The 21882-nt window shown below is 41.4% G+C and overlaps 1 protein-coding gene across 1 annotated transcript in view; it reads left to right on the top strand.

Moving 5' to 3' along the window:
• Positions 1-20842, top strand: part of slc30a6 (solute carrier family 30 member 6) — a gene marked incomplete in the record, with an annotated part of 33029 nt that extends 12187 nt beyond the window's left edge. The window contains 6 exon segments of the mRNA XM_034135910.1: positions 1435-1483; positions 13993-14112; positions 15687-15789; positions 15876-15923; positions 16241-16309; positions 19214-20842. Of these exon segments, the coding sequence (XP_033991801.1) occupies positions 1435-1483; positions 13993-14112; positions 15687-15789; positions 15876-15923; positions 16241-16309; positions 19214-19786 (962 nt within the window).
• Positions 20843-21882: the final 1040 nt, after the last annotated feature.

The raw sequence follows: 21882 nt of genomic DNA, 5'->3' as shown, positions 1-21882 counted from the left end.
ACCAGCAGTGTTTTCTGAGGTAAATTACTGTTCTTGTCAATGAGTCTGAAAGCAAGGTAAAGCTTTGGAAACAATCTAAATATATATGCATTTAAACAAATGACAGTGGAGGCCACAACTTACAACCACACTTTAAAACATCAGGGTGTCCACAGGGGGTCAAAAGTTGAGTAATCAATTTAGCGAAAATGAAGGCTATTAAAAAGTATTAAAGGGCATTTTCCAAGGTATTACATTTTGTAGCTTGTTTTCAATAAGTATATAAATTGTCCAAAGAGGTTGTATTCTACAGTCTGCCTGAATGTAATCATTGCGTAGGTGTGTAGTGTGATTCTGTGTGGTTTATTTATGGCATCCCGTTGGATTTGACGTCATCTGAATAGGACATCGCACGCTCACTGCTTGATAGCGTGCAAAGGTCCGTTTACGCCGGTTGTTAAACAACATCGTTATGGGGAAATGCAAGTCTGCGTCCAAATGGTTGGAAGATAAGGAGGAAGGACAATCAATACTGTATATAGTAAATGTGAGGTAAAGTGTCGCCAATGTAACCGGTTAAAACTCCAAGTGGCGATGAGGTCTTAAAATGTATGGAAAGGGTCTTAAAAAAGGTCTTAAAAGGTTTTACATTTGACTTCAGGATTCCTGCATATACCCTGTATAGGACAGAGTTGTTGAAGCTGTGAAATGAAACAGCTGCCTCTTAATATTTCATGCAGCATTCAACCAGAAAGCTGTTTCTGTTCTCGTCTCAAAATGTAAAATGTTCTGCTCCTCACCTCAGCTCAGAGGTCTAAGAGATGCATCAAAAAAATATTCTCAACAAGCTGACAAGTTTTATTGTAATCTTCAGAAAGTTTCATAGATCTGAAATAATTAGCCTTTTATTTAATGTGTTGATTACGTTAAAAAAAAAACTTCAGTTAACAGGCAAAATGTGACTCAGGTTGTGCTTTCAGATGGGAAGATGTTAAAATCTTGTGTTGGATTATTTGTCAGAAAATCTGTTATTTGAAGATGTCAAGTGTGACAGCCAATAACAGTTTTCTGACTTTTTAACTAAACAATGAATGAATTGATGCACAAATGTACCCTAATCTTATATTTTTCTGATGTCATCATTAAGGTATTCATAAGAAGAGCTAAAGTCTGTTTTGACTTCATTTTTTGTAACATGCAAAATTGCCATCCCAAATTCAAAATGACAGCTCTATGTGATGTGTGAATAGAATATGCTTGACTGAATAATTTGCAGAAATGTGACACTGAGTGCAGACGTTTTATGCACCCAAAGAGACCCAGTCACACACATGCATGACCAAAAGAAGTGGAGAAACTTCTGCAATTGTAAAGGAGGTTTCACTCATAACCCTGACCCCACTGTCAGACTGTTGAAGTGTTAAAACGTGTGTCTCTCTCTGTGTCTGTGTGCAGCGGCCAGCAGCAGTTGGCTTCAGGAACATGTGGCAGATCTGAGTCGAAGGTAAGAACATCTGCATCTCTTTCTCTCTCTCTCTCTCTCTCTCTCTCTCTCTCTCTCTCTCTCTCTCTCTTTCTCTCTCTCTCTCTCTCCTCTGTCTCTCTCTTCTCTCTCTCTCTTCACTCTCTCTCTCTCTCTCTCCTCTATGTCTCTTTGTCTCTGTCTCTTGTCCTTGTCTTGTCTCTCTCTCTCTCTCTCTCTGTGTCTCTCTCTCTGTCTCTCTGTCTCTCTGTCTCTCTGTCTCTCTTGTCTCTCTGTCTCTCTCTCTGTCTCTGTCTCTCTGTCTCTCTCTGTCTCTGTCTCTCTCTCTCTCTCTTTCTCTCTCTCTCTCTCTCTCTCTCTCTCTCTCTCTCTCTCTCTCTCTCTGTCTCTCTGTCTCTCTGTCTCTCTCTCTCTCTCTCATATATATATTCATCAGCAGATTTCAGTCTCGGGTTGGAACAGGAAGGATCCACTTACACTGACTCAACTCACACTCACACACATTTCTCAACAGAAGTTTTGCATTTTATTACAGCGCCTCCATTTTTTCTCTATCAAAAATACAACATGTTCTGTTTGTGTGTTGCTCAGTTTCTAGCCTTACACGTTGGTTAAAACAGTGAGTTATTGCAGGAAAGAAAACCAAAATGCCTTGCTGCCATTTCATTAATTAATGCATGCTTCGCTTCTAACAAGCTAACGCTAGCTTGTCGCTGTGAAAAGGGCGCAAGTCTTTTGTACCTGATTCTCTTCAAATGGTCGATTTGGTGACCTAAAGATGCTTCGTGAGACCATGAAGAATGGTCACGTGACATACATGTATTCATGTATGTATATTTTAGACATAACATACATAAACACACACATACAAACAAACAACTCTGGTGTTAAAGTGTTTTAAATGTTTTATTAAATTCAAGTGCATAAGCAGTATACTTAATACTGCCTCTTCTGAGGTCACAGGTCAGTGTGAGCAAACATTGGCTCATTGATTAAGTTTCTCAGAAACAGCTTTAAGATCAGTGTTATTGTGGGGAGACATGAGAACAGTGGGTGTTTCTCAATCGCGAGTACGCTTGCTTGGTAGCACATGTCTGCCGAGCATCTTGCTTCAGAAGCGAGTCAAGAATACTTCCTGGCATTCGGAAAACGAAGTGTGGAACACGCTAGCAAGTGTGCAGGTGTGCGTCATATGAGAGGCCCCGCCTTACATCTTCCGCCACAGATTTGGGAAAATTGGTCCGTGCGCAAAGCATTGTGGGGATTTTAAGACCGCAGAGTCTACTCATGTGCAGCCTCGATATTTCTCCAAACGGAGTACGCCGGGCTCGGTAGATTTCCAAGTATACTGGAGATTGGAACAGTACTTCGGCGGCACTCAATGACGTAGTATGCTTGAAATAGTGGCTCTGGAGCAGCTTTACTCGCGATTGAGAAACACCCACACACTGCCCAGTTTCCCCCTCTTCACCTGAGGTCAGGGGTTAAAGGTTACACTTATTGCAGCCCTGTTACCGATGATCTTTTGGTAAAACTACACTTTATCCATAGCTGACTGGTACCAGGACATTTGGCTCTGGACAGGATTTCTCTCCAGTTTCTCCTTTGTGTTAGAAGACACACATTATTACATTGATTCAGGTGTAAAACAACTTCAAGTGTTTGAACTGACGATGGAGTTTTTCATCTTAAAGGTTTAATAAAGTACAATATTAACCTCTTTGACATTTCTTAAGGTGTGTTGTAGAGGTTCCCAGTTTTTAGTGGTTTTCTTGAAACAATTCTTCCTAGCTGATCTGAGACTGTAAATATTGTCTATAGGGAGCTAAAAGTCTGACCACTGAGACTCTCTGGACATCTGATATTTGTGGTTAGAAGCTGATACTTTGCACCAGAATTCAATATCTCTTAAATGCTTTTGATGCAAAATGTTTCCCCAAAGAACCGCAGTCAGGTTTTTGGTTCCTTCTGGATTTTACGTCAGTCAGAGAGAAAGCGTTTGATAATGATTGCAGGACTTTCTGGTTATACTCCTTATTACACTCCATGTATATGATTGAAACTTGGAAATACTTTATTACATACTTAACATATGATATATGCAAAGACATGTTACAAGTAACTGCAGTCCAAAAAATCAAATATAAAACAAGACATTTGTCGGTGCTGTCGTTAATTCACGAAATGCTCAGTTGGTCTTTATTTGATCTCATCAACAGAACTCCAAACCTCTGTTTCCCCTCAAATAATCATGCAACAGCTTAAAATATTGTTGGAAGTTGGTAGTAAATGTCATTTTTAAATGGCTAATCAAGATACCAATAATATTCAAACATACACATACATTAGGCGCTTTCACACCAAGTACTTTGCCGTACTTAGTTCATCAGAACTCTTTAGTTCTCATGAACCGCTGACGTCACTTCTTCTTCTTCTGCTTTGGGTTTACTGGCAGGCCGCAAACAACTTCACGGCGTATACTGCCACCCGAAGTCCCCGGCCGGAAGTCCCCGGAGTTGGGGACTGGCTTCAGTAGAAGCTGCTGGGACTCCCAGCAGCTTCTACTGAAGCCTTCTGAGTAAATCTCCAGAACGCCGACACCTCCTCATCTCCACCGCTCCCATGTTTTCTTTTGTGTTGCCATAAGTTATTCTCTCTCCGTTGGTGCGCGGGGCTAATGCTAATGCTAATAATGCTAATGCAAGCAAATAAAATTGTGGCTTCACAAAACCTTTCAGAGTTTTACAGGGCGTGGTTTGTAATTCGCCCAGCCAATCAGAAATGGGAACCTTTTTCCCCCCTTTTTAGTCCCTGCTCTCTAGCAGGGACTAAAAAGGGGGGAAAAGGTTCGCAAAAAAAGTTCTAGTTCCAGATCTTTTTGGGGTGAACGCAAAATCCCAGGAACTATCGGAACTATTCCTGGGAAAAGTACTCCGGTGTGAAAGCGCCTAATATAAGCAAACTGTATTTCCTCCAATAAGGTCTAAACATATCTGATACCATAGTTAAGTTATATGTTTGTGATAAAAGATTAAAGTAATTCAGCTTTCCACACGTCAGAATCTGATTACTTTATTTATCTAGGGGGGAAAGGGAGGTTCAAACAGTTGCTCCATATTATAATGAAATAAAATAAAAGATACATATCAAAAAAATAATTAAACTATGTATAAAAAACGTAGGAAGTTAAAGTAAGATTGTGCAATAAAAGACCAAATAATAATAAAAATAATTGTATATAGAAATGTAATGTAAGTATGGGTATTAATAAGATATATCAGGAATCCTTTACATATTTCTCACTGCTGCTCTCTGACTCTGAAGCAGACTGTATGAATATTACATCCCACTGTGTATTCCCACATCACACACACACACACACACACACACACACACACACACACACACACACACACACACACACACACACACACACACACACACACACACACAGACAGAGAGAGAGAGCTCAGTTTGTGGAGGTTACTCGGGGCGACAGCCTGGAGAGTTGTGCTGAGCTGTGATTGGCTGAGAGGACAGAAGTGAACAGGACGTCCCAGCCTAGTTTCAGTCTTTGAGTGTGTGTGTGTGTGTCTGTGAGAGAGACATGCTCTGTGTGCCCTTATACAAGCTTACATTTTTCTGTGTGTGTGTGTCTGTTTGTTTGTATGCGTGTGTGTTACCCTCTCTGTTGTAACAGCCCGTCCCTACTTAACCTCTGCATGGTCTGGGGGCCAACTGGGTTATATAAAGCCTGCTGCTCTCGACCTCACCAGCCTGTGTGTCTGTGTGGGTCTGTGAAAGTTGCCAGTGGGGAGAATGCGACAGATATTTTAGGAAACTGCTCGTGGCAGAAAGGGAAGAGAAATCTATCTGTTTTTAATTTGTATTAAAACCTTGATCGTAATTTTAGTGCCCATACCTAAATACATCTAAATATCCGTCTATATACCAGATTGTTCTCCATAATAAGATAATAATGTTAATAGAGCTCTATGTGCACTTTTCATACATAAAGTGCAGCTCAAGGTTTTTTAACAACATGCGACACATCACAAATTAAAACACAACAAGAAATTCACTTCAGGGTCAAACATTAAAACACGTTTGCACTCATGTATCAGGAAAACATAATATAACAATTCTAAGGAATACAAGGAGGTCAAAAAGGTATGGTGATAATAAAGTTACATTTAATAAATAATGATCCAAAAGTTCACGACAGATAACCCTCTCAGTGAAACAAAGGAAGACACTTTATTTCCCCTCTTTCTATCAGTCTGTCTCTATCCGTGTTAGAGCGATTATGCTACAGATCAACCTTTGAACGCTATAAGTGATAACAAATATATGTTAGGCTGCAGGAGTAAACATGAGACCTTATGTTCTGCTATAATCAGACTCTCCTGCAGGGAATGAAAGCATCTGAAACCTGCAGGGAAACCCAGAGGCTGCGTTTCTGTGACTCATCTCTCAGTTTTTAGGAGACGGAGAGTGACTCTGTTGGTTTGATATGAACACAGCGTCTCGTGGTGAATCACAACCTGATTCAACATTTCTTGTTTAGGGCTAGACAAACGAACATAGTACAATTATTTCCATTTTAACCTCAGTTTTGCTTAAAGGTCCCCTATTATACTGTTTTTCATCAATATATTATAGGTCTCAGATATATACAAAACATGTCTCTGAAGTGTTTGGCACCAAACAGATCATTGCAGCATCCCATAATCCCCTCTGTTTCAGCCCTGTTTCAAAAGTGCTGATTCTCTGTCTGTTACTTTAGATGAAAATACGGAGCCACTCCCCACGCCCCTCTGAGAGAGATTTGGTTAAAAAGAACACAATGGTGCTCTAGGAGGAGATTCAGGTGATAAGACGAGACCTTGGTTGGTGATTGGCTAATGGTTACACAAGCCAAACAATCGTTATTGCCCCTTTCACACCGGCGCTTTTCCAGCGCCGGCTCGGAGCTAGAGCCTGAAAAGTACCGGTTTTTCCTGTTCACACCGCAGCGGCGCCGCCTCTTAGCTCCAGAATCCGGTTCACTTCCAGCTCCAAAAAATGGTCAGTCTAGCAGCAAGAGCTTCGGAGCTAAGAGGCGGCGTCGCTTACGTCTCTCTTACGTCGAGGCGTGCAGGAAACTAAACCCACCTCCCCTGAACATGCCATGGGTCGACTGAAGAGTCTCGTCATGCCTGCCTACAAGCAGTAGCGCTGAGCAAAGTGACTAGAAGGCAACCACACACTTATTAAAAAAAACACACTTTATAAAGTCAGGCAACACTAACCAGGCTTCGTGTGATTCTGTTTATTTGTACCTTACTTTGACCATCCGTTCGCTGTTATTGATCATTGTGGAGAGCAGGCAGACGTTTTGTTTGTTAATATAGCAGCTATCGGATGGAATCAATACATGGGCTGCACAGGTTGTCATGTCCGACTATCACAAGTAGAATCATAATGAAAAATACGCCGGTAAAAAGTGCCTGTAGAAAACGGCTTAGCAAGTAGTCAGTTTAGCTTCGGTTGCTATGCTAACATCACCCATGTTATACCAGAGAAACTTTCATAACAGCGTTGTGATGCCAAACAGCGTCAATTCAGACTGGTACACATTCACTTAAGGGGAACTGGGGATATGTATCAGCTGCTTGTGTGACAGTCAGACAGTGAATACTTTAGAGCCGTGTGAGCTAACCCGGAGCTAACGGGAGAATACAGTCCCGTGGAAGAGCAGCCAGCACTGCAGCGGTCGGTACATGCCGCTGAAACACATTAATAAACAATGAACCACGGCACTCAGGAGAAAAGTATAAGGTTGGAGAAGTCGTTATTTAATTTAATCTGGCTTCGTATGATTAAAAGCAACACGATCATCGACCCGACGCAGTCCCCCGTTGTTGTTGTTGTGAGCGCCGTTGGGGAGAAACTCAGCGATGTAAACGGTGACGTCATGACGCAGCAGCGGCAGCTCTGGGCAGTGTGAACAGAGCGGGAGCAGAAAAGGGAAACCGGTGCTGAACCAGAAAAGCTCCAGCTCGGAGCTAGAAAGGGAAAAGCGCTGGTGTGAAAGCCGCATGAGAGAGATTTGGTTCAAAATAACTCAATGGTGCTCTAGGAGGAGATTCAGGTGATAAGGTGGGAGGGGGGGTGGGGGTTACCTTGGTTGGTGATTGGCTAATGGTTACACAAGCCAAAAAATCATGACATCATAAAGTGGCCAAAATCTGATCAGCTCATTTTCAGACAGGTTTTTATATAAATGGATCAGGACAAAAAGAGAGAGAATCTTTTTTCCTGAAACTTTCAGAGTCTCTTTACACAGAGGGGACACATGTTGATGTAGAAGAGACATGAAGAAGAGGGGACACATGTTGATGTAGAAGAGACATGAAGAAGAGGGGACACATGTTGATGTAGAAGAGACATGAAGAAGAGGGGACACATGTTGATGTAGAAGAGACATGAAGAAGAGGGGACACATGTTGATGTAGAAGAGACATGAAGAAGAGGGGACACATGTTGATGTAGAAGAGACATGAAGAAGAGGGGACACATGTTGATGAAGAAGAGACATGAAGAAGAGGGGACACATGGTGATGTAGAAGAGACATGAAGAAGAGGGGGACACATGTTGATGTAGAAGAGACATGAAGAAGAGGGGACACATGTTGATGTAGAAGAGACATGAAGAAGAGGGGACACATGTTGATGTAGAAGAGACATGAAGAAGAGGGGACACATGTTGATGTAGAAGAGACATGAAGAAGAGGGGACACATGTTGATGTAGAAGAGACATGAAGAAGAGGGGACACATGTTGATGCAGAAGAGACATGAAGAAGAGGGGACACATGTTGATGTAGAAGAGACATGAAGAAGAGGGGACACATGTTGATGTAGAAGAGACATGAAGAAGAGGGGACACATGTTGATGCAGAAGAGACATGAAGAAGAGGGGACACATGTTGATGCAGAAGAGACATGAAGAAGAGGGGACACATGTTGATGCAGAAGAGACATGAAAAAGTGGATTTTGCATCATTGGTGACTTTAAACCCCAGCCGTGCTGAACATGCGAATCTGACTGACAGGTTTGACATTAATACCATGTTGACATCCTTGTTTATCTTTCCCAGCATTATAACATAACACACCTTGAGGCTTGCAGCCACAGTGTTCACAGCGCTGCCATTTGACATATTGGATATTCAAACTGACACGGAGCATCGGGCCGATCCGCGCTCGCTGACCCGTTAATCTGCGTGTTACCCAGAGAGCTTTCAGGGGTTTGGGGAATCCGCCCAATGTTTGACGACAAAAAGTCATCATTTGTTTCAGAAAGGGTGATCAAGAAAGTAGAAATACTTTACTTAAAGTGGACCTATCATGCTATATTTGAATAATATAGTGTAGGACCATACCTATATAAGGCATATTTTTCAAAATACCAAACGGATCATGCATTTTAGCCATGCCTCATTTTGCTCAATTTGACATTTTTTAGATCTGTTTTAGCAAGGGTTGATTCAGTGAGAACAGCACCACCTACAGGCCTGGCATATGTACTACAGCGTCTCCAGCGCTTTTGAACGGCAATGCCGTGGCTGTCTCCTCCTGATTGGTGGAGTTGGCCCAATAGCCGTAGCGCCACTGTCCTGACGTCAGGACAGTGTTCAAATCCGGATCAGTTTTTATCAGATCCGTTGCAGCCCCTTTTTTAGAGATTTGGGTATGGAGGAAAATAGAGAGGGTTGTGTTTTCTGACACTTGGTGAGTTCCCTGGAACACCGGGGACACATATTCATGTAGAAAAGACGTACACAAGTGCATTTTGCATGATAGGTCCCCTTTAATAAAAAATGGTGTAAGACTCAAACTCATATCGTTGGACATTTCTCTTTTTCCATTTGTTTCTTCCGGGAACCAAAATGGACCAATCCGCGGAGCTCCTCACACACCAGGACCTTTAGCGTACATTTTCAACTAACAGGGAGTCCCATTGACTTGCATAGAGCTCCCTGGTTGGTAATAGACGAGTTGAGATCGCGGAGAAATGCTCTCTGCAGACCCATTCTCACAGCGTTTATAAACCTTTTTCTTACTCAATATCAAGCCACACTTATTGTTTTTACTTCGGCTGTGAGTGTGTGTGTGTGCTCAGGATGAGTTTCGCGCTGTCTCGCTGTATCGCCGACCCGGAAACCACACCAGTAAGCCAGCTCAGTGAGCAGCGAGCCTCGCAACGTCCCGACCAATCAGAGCACACTGGGCTCACAGGGAGGGGGGGGCAGGAGCTCCAACAAGCCGTTTAGGACAGAGAGTGAATACACATACTATACAGAGATGCTGTATGAGAAACCAATGTGAGTTTGGAAAATTGCACAATATAAATCTATGTTAGTATACCTCAACAATGGAAATATGATCAGTAGAACTGGCCATGACATGGGACCTGTGTACCTGATTGGTTAGCACAGCTTTTCAGACAGGATATATTATAGAGATGTCATTTTCTCTGTTATGAAAATGGCAAGTATTGATGGGATAGACATCACTGTTCAGATTTCTGTTAGGTAGGTAGTGGTTGATGATAATGCCAAAATCTAATATCACAGTGTATGCCATTTTAATTCACGTTGACACTGTGATGTTACAGGATCTAGAAATAGTTCTGTAAAATGTGTTAATAAATGGTTTAAAAATAAACCTACCGTACTAAATACATTTTTTTTAAATCTTTTATTTGCATCACATTGTACTGCTTTACATGTGTTAAGGTTAACAAGTAAATACCTGTCTGACTTCCTTCAGCTAAATATAAAGCAATATAAAATCACACATTTGCACTGTAGAGCGTACTAACAGAAAAAAAAAAGCTTTCCCTTTTCCTGCTCATGTCATTTAAAAAAACTGACAAAATACTGTGCAAATGGCTGGTTGTTATACAGTATATCTGACCTTTGACCTGCGTTAAGAGTCCTAGAACAAAGAAGGGACATCCCCACCAAGCACCACAAAGTTCATTTCATTTCATTTAATCGTTTATTTGGCAGGGACAATGCACTTAAAACATTAAAATGTGTCAAGCGTAACAGTCCCTCACATAAAACATTTAAGAAAATTACATTTTACAAACATAGCAAAAACAAAATACATGATATGCAAAAAGTGCAAAAGAGCAAGAGCAGCATACACAAGTATTTATGACATGGTAATACAATGTAGCAGCTACGACATGTAAAGTGCAAGAGACGATACAAGAGATACATAAAGTGCAAGAGGAGATACAAGAGATACATAAAGTGCAAGATGAGTTACCCCTGTATTAGAGATGTCCCGATCCGATCACGTGATCGGGGATCGGAGCCGATCATGTGATTTACAAAAGATCGGAATCGGGAGAAAAAAATCGGGGATCGGGAATTTTTTTTAAATTTTTTTATATAAAATATTTGTAATTTATTTAATGTTACAAAACAAAAATGACCATGTTCACGTCTTAAAGTCATCCTGAGGCCTTAGTTTTGGTTTAAAATTACACAACATCATGTATGTGTTGCTTCTTTTGGGCTTGTTTTCATAGACCTGGTTGCTTATTTCTCTCAAATCTGGCAACAGTGGGCGCAGTGTCTAATAGTAGCAGTAAGCTAACGAGAGGCTACGTTCAGCTGGTGCCTCGGGAGTCGGGACAGAGAAAATGTCAGGAGTTTGGAAGTATTATAAAATTGAAAGCGAAGGCAGTGTAACAGCCAGATGCAATGTTTGCAAGGCGGAGGTTCCGCGTGGTGGAAAGAACAGAGCTACGTTCAACACGACCAATCTAATACGCCACCTGAGAAACAAACACCAACAACAACGGCACTGAAATAACCGACACTTTCAGAGACTTTTAAAAGGAAAGAGAAACTGCTCCAGAACAGTGAAAAGGCCAAAAAAAGAACAGCCAAGATAGCTGAATTCATCGCGTTGGATGACCAGCCGTTATCTGTTACCTTTTTTTTCTCTTAATGCATTGCATAAAGATCGGATCGGGAAAAATCGGTATCGGCAGATTGTCAAAATCAAATGATCGGGATCAGAATCGGATCGGGAGCAAAAAAAGGTGATCGGGAAATCCCTACCCTGTATTGTTAAAATGCATTTAGCGGTGATTGCACGTCTGTTTGTTTCTTAACCATTCTTTGAGTTGACCTTTGAAGCTATTGAGAGTGAAACAATCCCGTATCTCAGTAGGGAGGCTGTTCCACAAAGAGCTGCCTTTAATGGAGAGGACATTTTGTCCAGTGTGTTTTTTGTGGATGAATTCCCCTAAGGGAGGGGGGGCAGTCCAAAGGTCATTGAGCACTGGTATCATTTTCGTCCGAGTTTCCCCATTTCCCCCGTCAACTCTAGAGCATTTTTACAAAACCTTAAGATGGAAGAAGTCATTCAGGAGTGATTTTTTTATGTTGTGGAAGCAGAATGTTTGTGGAGGTTTTGTCGGAGCTTAGCCTGCAGTCTTAAACCGACAGAACATGAAACAAAACAAGAGTGATCCCATCAACTCCAGCTGAAGTGCACCAAAGTCCATTATGACGGTGTGATCGGGTTAAAGGCCTAATCCCAAAAACAATATAAACACAGAGAAGCCGGCGGGCTCAGAGAGGAGAGGCAACGTCCTCGCTGCTCTGGAGGCTGAGGGAGCAGATGGAGAACATGTTTAGTTTAATGTCCGTCAACTTCTGTCTGTATTTTTGCTTCTGGTGGTATAGAGAGGCGAAGTCACGCCCATCTATGTCTGACCCATGGGACCTTATTTCGGAAAAATTATGTATTGAAGTCAATGGGGAGCGAAAGATTATCTCTCGATCCCGTTTGAATTGTGCCACGAATTACACATATGATGTTTGTCAATTTAAAAAATAATTTCCATGTCAAAAAAGTCACAGTTTGTCGTAAAACTGTTGAAATATAAGACTATGAAAAATACGCAACTAGAAAGACTACAAATCCCAGAATCCCGGTCCCGCATGCTGGCTCTTACGAACCGACTAACTCCCCTTGTGTGTATGTACAGCTCTCAACATGCCCAGACTTGGAGTGATTTTCACCTCTTTTAATACTTTTCGCCTCATTCTGAAAGAAAGAAGTGAAATGTGCCAACGTGACGGCCGTCTTGGTGTGTGGTGCGAGACGGGAGATGTAGTTCATTGAGCGGTTTCACACAAAAGAAAGTGTTACTTCACAGTTTTACGACACATTTTAATTTTTTTGACTTGTAAAATTATCTTTTAAATGGACCAACCAAACGGGATTGAAAGATAATCTTTCTCTCTCCATTGACTTCAATACAGAATTTTTCCGAAATAAGGTCCCATGGAGCTCCCCCGGAAAGGGAGGGACTTCGCCTCTATAGAGGACACTGCGGTGGACAAAGAGTATCATTTATATAGCATTATTTCGTCTTGAAATAATTTCATACACAAAACTGTTGGCCGAGCATTTGCATTGAAAACAGAAGTGTTCTAAACTAAAAGAACGAAAGAGATGACCACATAGAAACTACAAATCTACACATTCTTGTTGAACTCATAGAAAAACAGAGTTACCGTACAGCCACAGTTAAAGACAAGCTACAGTCTCCGCAATGATTACTACGTTGAATCAACACCCATTTCAAACGTTACAACTCTAATGAGAGGATACCCTGCTCGCCGAGTGGATTTATAACAGCAAAAACAACTTTGATGCAAGAAACACAAGCCCCCACTTAAATGATGTATAAGCTGGTTTCATGGATGATGTTTGGAGCAATTCTGTGGAACCATGAGGGGAAGTTGGTACATTTTCCAAAAGGCGATGGTAACGATATATTCTGCTTCTCATTGAAACGTTTTTTGACAATGTCCCAAATGACTTTTCAGTTTCTAAGAAAGTCATTTTATTGATATATTTCTCTGTGTAGGGGATTACTTCTCAGTACTTAATTCTCAGTACAGACCACTGTCTCATTTGTATGCATACATTTAGCTTTCCATCTCTAAATAACAAACACTGTCTATTAGGGCTGCTCAATTAATCGTATTTTAATCGCAATTAAGGTTTTGGCTTGCAACGATTATGAAAACAACATAATCGAAATAAAACAATTATTTTTATTTATTTATTTAATTTCTTTTTTTTTTAATTATTCTTTTTATTATTGGTTTTTCAGTTGAATTATACTTAAAGTTCAGGGTAATCAACTGTTGAAAACATAATGTTCACATATTCTTTTCAATAAATGGATGTTTTCAAAGTAAATGGATAATCGTTTTTAATAATCGTGATATCAATTATTGACCCAAATAATCGAGATTATGATTTTTGCCATAATCGAGCAGCCCTACTGTTTATGCACTGTCGAAACACAATACAAATATTTTTGATCATAATAATATTTCTCTCTTTTCTTTAAGCTGGAGAGCATTTGGATTTAATTTAGTGTTCAAATCTGGAGGTGATCATGCATAATAATCCTGTTTCTGTTTGTTTTTGTGTCCTCAGTTTGTGCGGCATTATTCCAGGTCTGAGCAGCGTTCTTCTTCCTCGCATGAACCCCTTCGTCCTCATCAACGTGGCCGGAGCTCTTTCCCTCTGCATCACATACATGCTCATAGAAATCAAGTAAGAAATCATCTCTCTGGGTATCCCAAAATTCACCTCTGCTTTCCTAGCCTGTGTGATGTCTTGTTTTCCATCCTTGTTGGGATTTTATCTGCACTTAACTTCAAATGTGTCGTGATGTGAAGGAACTCCAATGCAAGAATAGTGGGCAGAGATGGGACAGGAAATTACAAATGTACAGAGATGGCAAAAGTACACACATCCTTTACTCGTTTTTAAAAATACTCTGGTGAAAGTAGAAGTACTGCCTAAACTTCTTTACTCAAGTAAAAGTAAAGAGGGCTTTGAAATGTACTTCAGTAAAAAGTACCCATAACTAGCAGCTGCTTTAAAGAGTACCTGACCTCCCTTTATATTAATAGAACAATAATGTCATTGTTAGCTAATGAATGTTTCCATGCTGAACAACGGCAACATGACAACGTTTTCATTGGTCCCTCTTCTTTAGAGAAGACCAGGAAATGATGGATACACGGATCGTGTTCAAATCAATAGGCACGCAATGACTCTAAATAATAATGATCACGCCACCAAACACACATTCAAACTAAAGGAACCAGCCTGTTTGGAAAATGTAAGAAGTAGAAAGTACAGGTATTTGTGTTCAACATGTAAGAAGTAGAAAGTACAGGTATTTGTGTTCAACATGTAAGAAGTAGAAAGTTCAGGTATTTGTGTTCAACATGTAAGAAGTAGAAAGTACAGGTATTTGTGTTCAACATGTAAGAAGTAGAACGTACAGGTATTTGTGTTCAACATGTAAGAAGTAGAAAGTACAGGTATTTGGGTTCAAATGTAAGAAGTAGAAAGTACAGGTATTTGTGTTCAACATGTAAGAAGTAGAAAGTACAGGTATTTGTGTTCAAAATGTAAGAAGTAGAAAGTACAGGTATTTGTGTTCAAAATGTAAGAAGTAGAAAGTACAGGTATTTGTGTTCAAAATGTAAGAAGTAGAAAGTACAGGTATTTGTGTTCAAAATGTAAGAAGTAGAAAGTTCAGGTATTTGTGTTCAAAATGTAAGAAGTAGAAAGTACAGGTATTTGTGTTCAAAATGTAAGAAGTAGAAAGTACAGGTATTTGTGTTCAAAATGTAAGAAGTAGAAAGTACAGGTATTTGTGTTCAAAATGTAAGAAGTAGAAAGTACAGGTATTTGTGTTCAAAATGTAAGAAGTAGAAAGTACAGGTATTTGTGTCCAAAATGTAAGAAGTAGAAAGTACAGGTATTTGTGTTCAAAATGTGAGAAGTAGAAAGTACAGGTATTTGTGTTCAAAATGTAAGAAGTAGAAAGTTCAGGTATTCGAGTTCAAAATGTAAGAAGTAGAAAGTACAGGTATTTGTGTTCAACATGTAAGAAGTAAAAGTAAAAAGTCGTCAGAAAAATAAGTAGTGGAGTAAAGTACTGATACCAGAAACATGTACTTAAGTACAGTAACAAAGTATTTGTACTCCACTACTTCCCACCTCTGGAAATGGATGGCAAAAGTATATTGTTTTGAATCTCTGAAAAGGAGGGTGATTAAAAGATTTGTTTAATATTTGTGTTTTATTGATGACTTGGTGTGTGTGTTCAGTAACTATAACGCGGTGGACACGGCGTCAGCGATCGCCATCGCGCTCATGACGTTTGGCACCATGTATCCCATGAGCGTCTACAGCGGGAAAGTGCTGCTGCAGGTGAGAGAAACCTGACTTTTGTTTCACATTACAATTTAAATACACGACAGGAAGCCTGGTAATTAATATGTTCCCCTCATTTTCAGACGATGCCGGCACACGTCATCGGCCAGCTGGACAAACTGCTCAGAGAGGTGAGTTTTAACATACTGTACTCTGTATGATATACATCTGATGTCAGGGCCCATGTTATATTACACCTAATGTGATGAGTACATTAGTTACCAACACAATACATCTTAATAAGTTGTATTAAAATCTGTTCTATTTCCTTTTGTGTACATTTTTTTAGTTTTCCCTGGAATTAATGTAATGTTTCTTGTGAAATTGTAACATTTTTAAGCCTTTAGTCTCCAATCATGAAGCTCATAGATGCAATATAAAGAAATATATATTTATCACCAGATAAAGACACAGTTCCTAACATCCTCCCCTCTTTTTGTCCAATCAGGTGTCGACTCTGGAGGGCGTGCTGGAGGTTCGAAACGAGCACTTCTGGACCGTGGGCTTCGGATCTCTGGTACGTTTCTCCCAACTAAAGATTAAGACGAGGCTATTTTTTTATACCGTTTACTTGTAGCTCTTAATTTACGATCAGAATCAGTTTTTCAGTGATAAGTAGACAAGTCGATTTTAGCGAAATTTTGATGTAAAATAAAAAGAGCTAATTTAGAAATACCATTAAGAGCTGTTAGAAAATAAAATGAATGTGAAGGATCTGGATTTAACATGCGAGTTAATGTAAAGCACCGTGTGGTACAGTAAATTGTGATACAAACAAACAGGAGAGCTCTTCTTAATTAGCTTAAAGGTCCCATGTCATGGCCATTTCTACTGATCATAATTCCATTGATGAGGTCTACTAGAATGGATTTACATTGTTCAATGTTCCAAACTCACATTGGTTTCTCATACAGCATCTCTGTATAGTATGTGTATTCACTCTCTGTCCTAAACGCCTTGTTGGAGCTCCTGCCCCCCCCTCCCTGTGAGCCCAGTGTGCTCTGATTGGTCCACCACCGTTACAGCGGAACATCAGTGATTATGTGTTACAATAGCGTTTGATAGCAACCAGAAAATGACACCAGTAATGACAAACAGATGAGAACGCTGCGTGGGGTCTGGGTGCCGTGTTGGAGGGACGTTGCGCGACTCGCTGCTGTGGGGAAGGGACAGTGTGAGCTGGCTTATTGGTGTCGTTTCCTGGTTGCTGCGTGGGATCTGGGGGTGCTGAGGGGGCTGCAGCACCCCCATCTGCGCGGCTCCACTAGCCAATTTTTTGTAACAAATGAGCTATGAATCTATTCAAAATCAATGTAAATCTCTTCCTCCATCTCTTCCTCAATCTCCCTAATTCCTCCTCTTAGTTATTTCGTTTTCTTCGTCTCTGTATTTGTGTCTGGATTTCTCCTCCCTCCTTCCCCTCTCATCCCTCTCTTTTATTTGTCTGTGTGGTGACGATCTGCAGGGATCTGTTCACTCAGACGAAAAGAAGGAACAAGTCATTCATGCGGAGATATTCTCGCTCTCCATTTCTCCATTTTTTTTTTGAGGAACACTCGTGTTGCTGTTTTCTGTGTCCAGTCGTCGTCTGTGTTGCACGTCATTGTAGCGACTGCTAACAAGCCCAGCTGGCATTCACACACACACACACACACACACACACACACACACACACACACACACACACACACACATACCATGTATACATCACTTCAGGGGACATTACATTGACTTGCATGCATTTCCTGGAGACTTGTCCTAACCTTAACCATAACCAACACATGCCTAACCCTAACCCTTACCCTAACCAAGTCTTCACCCTAAAATTAATGATTCCCCTCATGGGGACCTCCATTATGTCCCCATAAGGGAGGCGAGTCCCCACACGTGACTGTGTAAACAGATTTAGATCCCCACAAGTATAGTAATGCTAGGACACACACACACTCACACACCCACACCCACACACTCATACCATGTATACATCACTTCAGGGGACATTACATTGACTTGCATGCATTTCCTGGAGACTTATCCTAACCTTAACCAACACATGCCTAACCTTAACCCTTACCAAGTCTTCACCCTAAAATTAATGATTCCAACTTTAGCTAATTAAACCAAACTTTTGCAAAACTGTGAGTTAACTTATAATGGAAATAGTATTTTTGGCAAAACACTGAACCTTCTCTGGTTTATGTGTGCATTTAACATGTTGCTATTCTTATTTTTTTTTGTGTTTATCTGCAAAATAAACATCCAAAAACCGTACAGCGCCTAAGAATTGAACGTCCACGTATCAGTTGTTCCTCCCGCGGCCTGCAGGTGGAGCAGCGCCCGAGCTCTGATGGTTGTTTATGTTGATGTTATCGATGCCTCCTGCAGCTCGTGTTGTTGTGACGGATGCTGCTGCAGTTACACAACTGTTGGTTGTTGGCCCACTGCTAACAGAGCAGCTGTCCAAACTCATTTGACCCTGTGACTGCACTTCTGCCCCACGGGGACTCTGTCTGACTCTGTGTGTGTGCAGGCATGTGTGTGTGTGTGTGTGAGTGGTTGTGTATGTCTGTGTTCTGTCCTTTTGAAGTCTGCACATTCCCAAAAGAACGGTAAATTTGGCAAACGAGGACAAAATGAGGGCTTCTGTTTGGTGTTTTAAGGTCAGATTTTGAAGTTAGGGGCTAATTGTTGAGGTCATTTTGATAACTGATGAACAAGTTGTTTGAGGGGAAGCATCATGGCGAGCATCACTGAACAAAAACTGATTTTTTATTTATATTAAAGGTGATTTGGTCAGAGTTTTTGGGTCTGATTGCGGGGACGTGATGAAGCCTTCTATTTGATGTAGCACTCTAAACATTACCATACTTTATATAGCGTGGTGTATGGATGACGTATTTCTGTAGTGGACCCTGAAGGCAGCATCTCCGTGATTCCCTCGTTTCCTTTTGGATTATTGCAGAAAATAATCTCGATGGCAAACACACTAATGATCCCTACATGTTTTGTTTAAAAAAAAACTCACCTTCTTTACAGGGAGTAAAAAGTGCTATAACACTTTCTCACTTCCTTGGTTTTCGCACTTATTCCTGCAGGACTCTTTTAGGAAGTACAATAAAGCCTTACGAGAGTATCATGAATTGACAACTGCTTGTGTTTTGGCAAGCTACATCAACATATTCCACTCTCTCGTTAGCCGTTTTCTCAGATGAACTATGGACAATATCACAGAATCAGGTCCGCACATGTTGGAGTTTTCCTTTCACACATCAGAATTGTAATAGGGAACTTTGTGTAAATTACTATAACCACTTTACTACTCAATACAAAATTGAGGAGAGAAATTATTGAATCAGATTCCACTCTTTTGCCCAGTGCTCACTCTCTCCCCCTCTCTCCCCCTCTCCCCCCTCTGTTTCAGGCCGGCTCCGCCCACGTCCGTATCCGCCGCGACGCCAACGAGCAGCTGGTCCTCGCTCACGTCACCAACCGCCTCCTCCCGCTCGTCTCCACGCTGAGCGTCCAGATTTTTAAAGACGACTGGAGCCGGCCCCTCCTCACGTCGGCCCTCACCTCTTCTTCTGCTCCTCCTGAAGGCTACACCTCCTCCTCCTCCTCTCTGCCTCCTCTTCTCCACGGGATGGACCCTCTGACCTCCACCCCCTCCAAACCCAGCAGCCCTCCTCCAGAGTTCGCCTTCGAGACCCCGGGGAGGAACGCTCAGCAGGTGGTCCTCCCGGCCCCCGGACACCACGGGCCCTACGGAGTTTTGGGGCTTCCCTACGGAGCGTCTCCCTACGCGGGGATGCTGAGTCAGGGGTTAGCGAGGCCCGGCGTGGGGCTGGGTCTCGGGGCGGGGTTAGGACTGGGCGTGGGCGTGCCCCCCCCCTCTCAGAGCTACAGGACTGCTTTCGGGGGGGCCACAGCTCCACTACGCTTCGGGAGCCACAACCCTTTGGCCCCTCAGTCGCAGTACAGACCGTACCGACCATAAATGTGCCGCGACAGGACTTCAAAAACGTTCTTTTTGGTGATGGAGGTGAAGTTCCCCCCCCCTCCCCCTCACCAGTGCTAAACTCCCAGAGAGGAAACAAGAGTCAGATTACAGGTGGTCTTTAGGAGAGGATGGTGAGCGTGTTGTGGTATTTATTTTACTGACAAGGGGACCAAGAGGTTTGAACGAGGTTGGATTCATTTGAGTTTTTTTTTTATCAGGATGTACGATGCGTCCTCAGTGTGGCTGACGGAAAGAAAGCAGTGTGTTCATACAGTACGACTTCTGACTATTTCGGTTATTTTGTAGGAGAAAACTTCACAAGGATCTTTTTTTGGGCAAACAACATTCCTGGCGATTGGAAATAACGGGTTGAATTAAATTCCAGCGTTACATGTTCAATCCCAGCTATTTAAAGGAAACCAGAGAGAGTAATTGCTCCACCAATTTGAGGGAGGAGGACATTTATTGTGATTTAAAAAGTGATTGTGTCGTTAAAAAACATTGAGATATCTGCCTTAAAGTGAGTGGCTTCATGAAAACATACATTATTTCATTTAAAACCCAAATAATATGTTTATTTTCAATTCTGCTCATTAATTAAATCGACATTCTTTTGACTGCAGGATGGCTGCAGACGCACATGCAGTTCATACAAACAGTGTCTCTTTGAAAAATTATGAATTCAAAACATTCCTTGAATCTGAAATTATTGATATCAATTGCAGATTTAATTTTGACTTGAAGATATTTCATTTCTGCTATGATATTACGGACGACAATGAAATTAAATGCATATCATAATTTCCTAATTGTATGACCAACCGGCCAAAAGCCAAGAATTCCCCTTTTTTTTTAAGGCATTTTTTTGTAATGACTTTTAATATTTGTTCTCCCGTAAAACATATGTTTCTTCTGACTGAATCTCCTCATGAAAACAAGTATAGACAAATGAATCAACACGTGTTTATTTCCTGCATGTTGTCAGCAGCCTCTCTGCATACAAACTCTTTTTTTTAAATATTAAAATCTTTGTATCTGCTCAAGTCAAAGTTGGATGACGGTGAATCTGTTTTATTATGATTAAACATGGAGGCTTTTAATGGATTTACAACTAAGGGTGTTTCTCAATGGCGAGTAAAGCTGCTTCAGAGCCACTATTTCAAGCATGCTACGTCATCGAGTGCCGCCGAAGTACTGTTCCAATCTCCAGCATACTTGGAAATCTACCGAGCCCGGCGTACTTCGTAGCGAGAAATATCGAGGCTGCACATGTGTAGACTCCGCGGTCTTAAAATCCCCACAATGCTTTGCGCACGGACCAATTTCCCCAAATCTGTGGCGGAAGATGTAAGAGGCGGGGCCTCTCATATGACGCACACCTGCACACTTGCTAGCGTGTTCCACTCTTTGTTTTCCAAATGCCAGGAAGTATTCTTGCCTCGCTTCTGAAGCAAGATGCTCGGCAGACATGTGCTACCAAGCAAGCGTACTCGTGATTGAGAAACACCCTAAGTGAACACCTTAAAGGTAGGGTAGGTAAGAATGGAGAAACCAGTGCGCTAGAATTTGAAAGTACGCAGCCGAAAGAAATCTGCCCCTTCCTTCAGACTTCCTTACAGAGCCCCTCCTCCAACACACACGAACGCGCACATGACCAATGAGGGCACGAGATAAGTTTGTGCACAGATGGAAGGCTGACAGGCAGGTAGGCCATCCAGTTATTTTAGCCGGGCCGGCTCAGATGATTGGTCGTGCTTTTTACAGCGCCACGGCTTCCACAGATGAAATGTATTTATTGTCAAAGCATTTAATGTATTCATTGCTATCGGGATGTTGAGAGCATTCCATGGAATATAACAAGTGTTTCTGAAGTGAATTACCTACCCTACCTTTAACTGGGATGTTGACATGGTTTCTTCTTATTTATATTTTGTACTTATCTGATTTTGGGATTGGTGTTAACAAAAACGGTTATTCCTAGATGTTCATTCCTCACAGGTCACAGGTTTCTGGTTCCTTTCTCTCAGACAGGGAATCGAAAAAGCCCCTAAACACAAATCTAAATAACATTAGAGCTGAGAAATGTACCACGT

Source organism: Trematomus bernacchii, unplaced genomic scaffold (assembly GCF_902827165.1).
Source record: "Trematomus bernacchii unplaced genomic scaffold, fTreBer1.1, whole genome shotgun sequence".
Classification (NCBI taxonomy): domain Eukaryota; kingdom Metazoa; phylum Chordata; class Actinopteri; order Perciformes; family Nototheniidae; genus Trematomus; species Trematomus bernacchii.
Note: the sequence above shows the minus strand (reverse complement) of the source record. Positions and strands in the feature narration are given on the sequence as shown.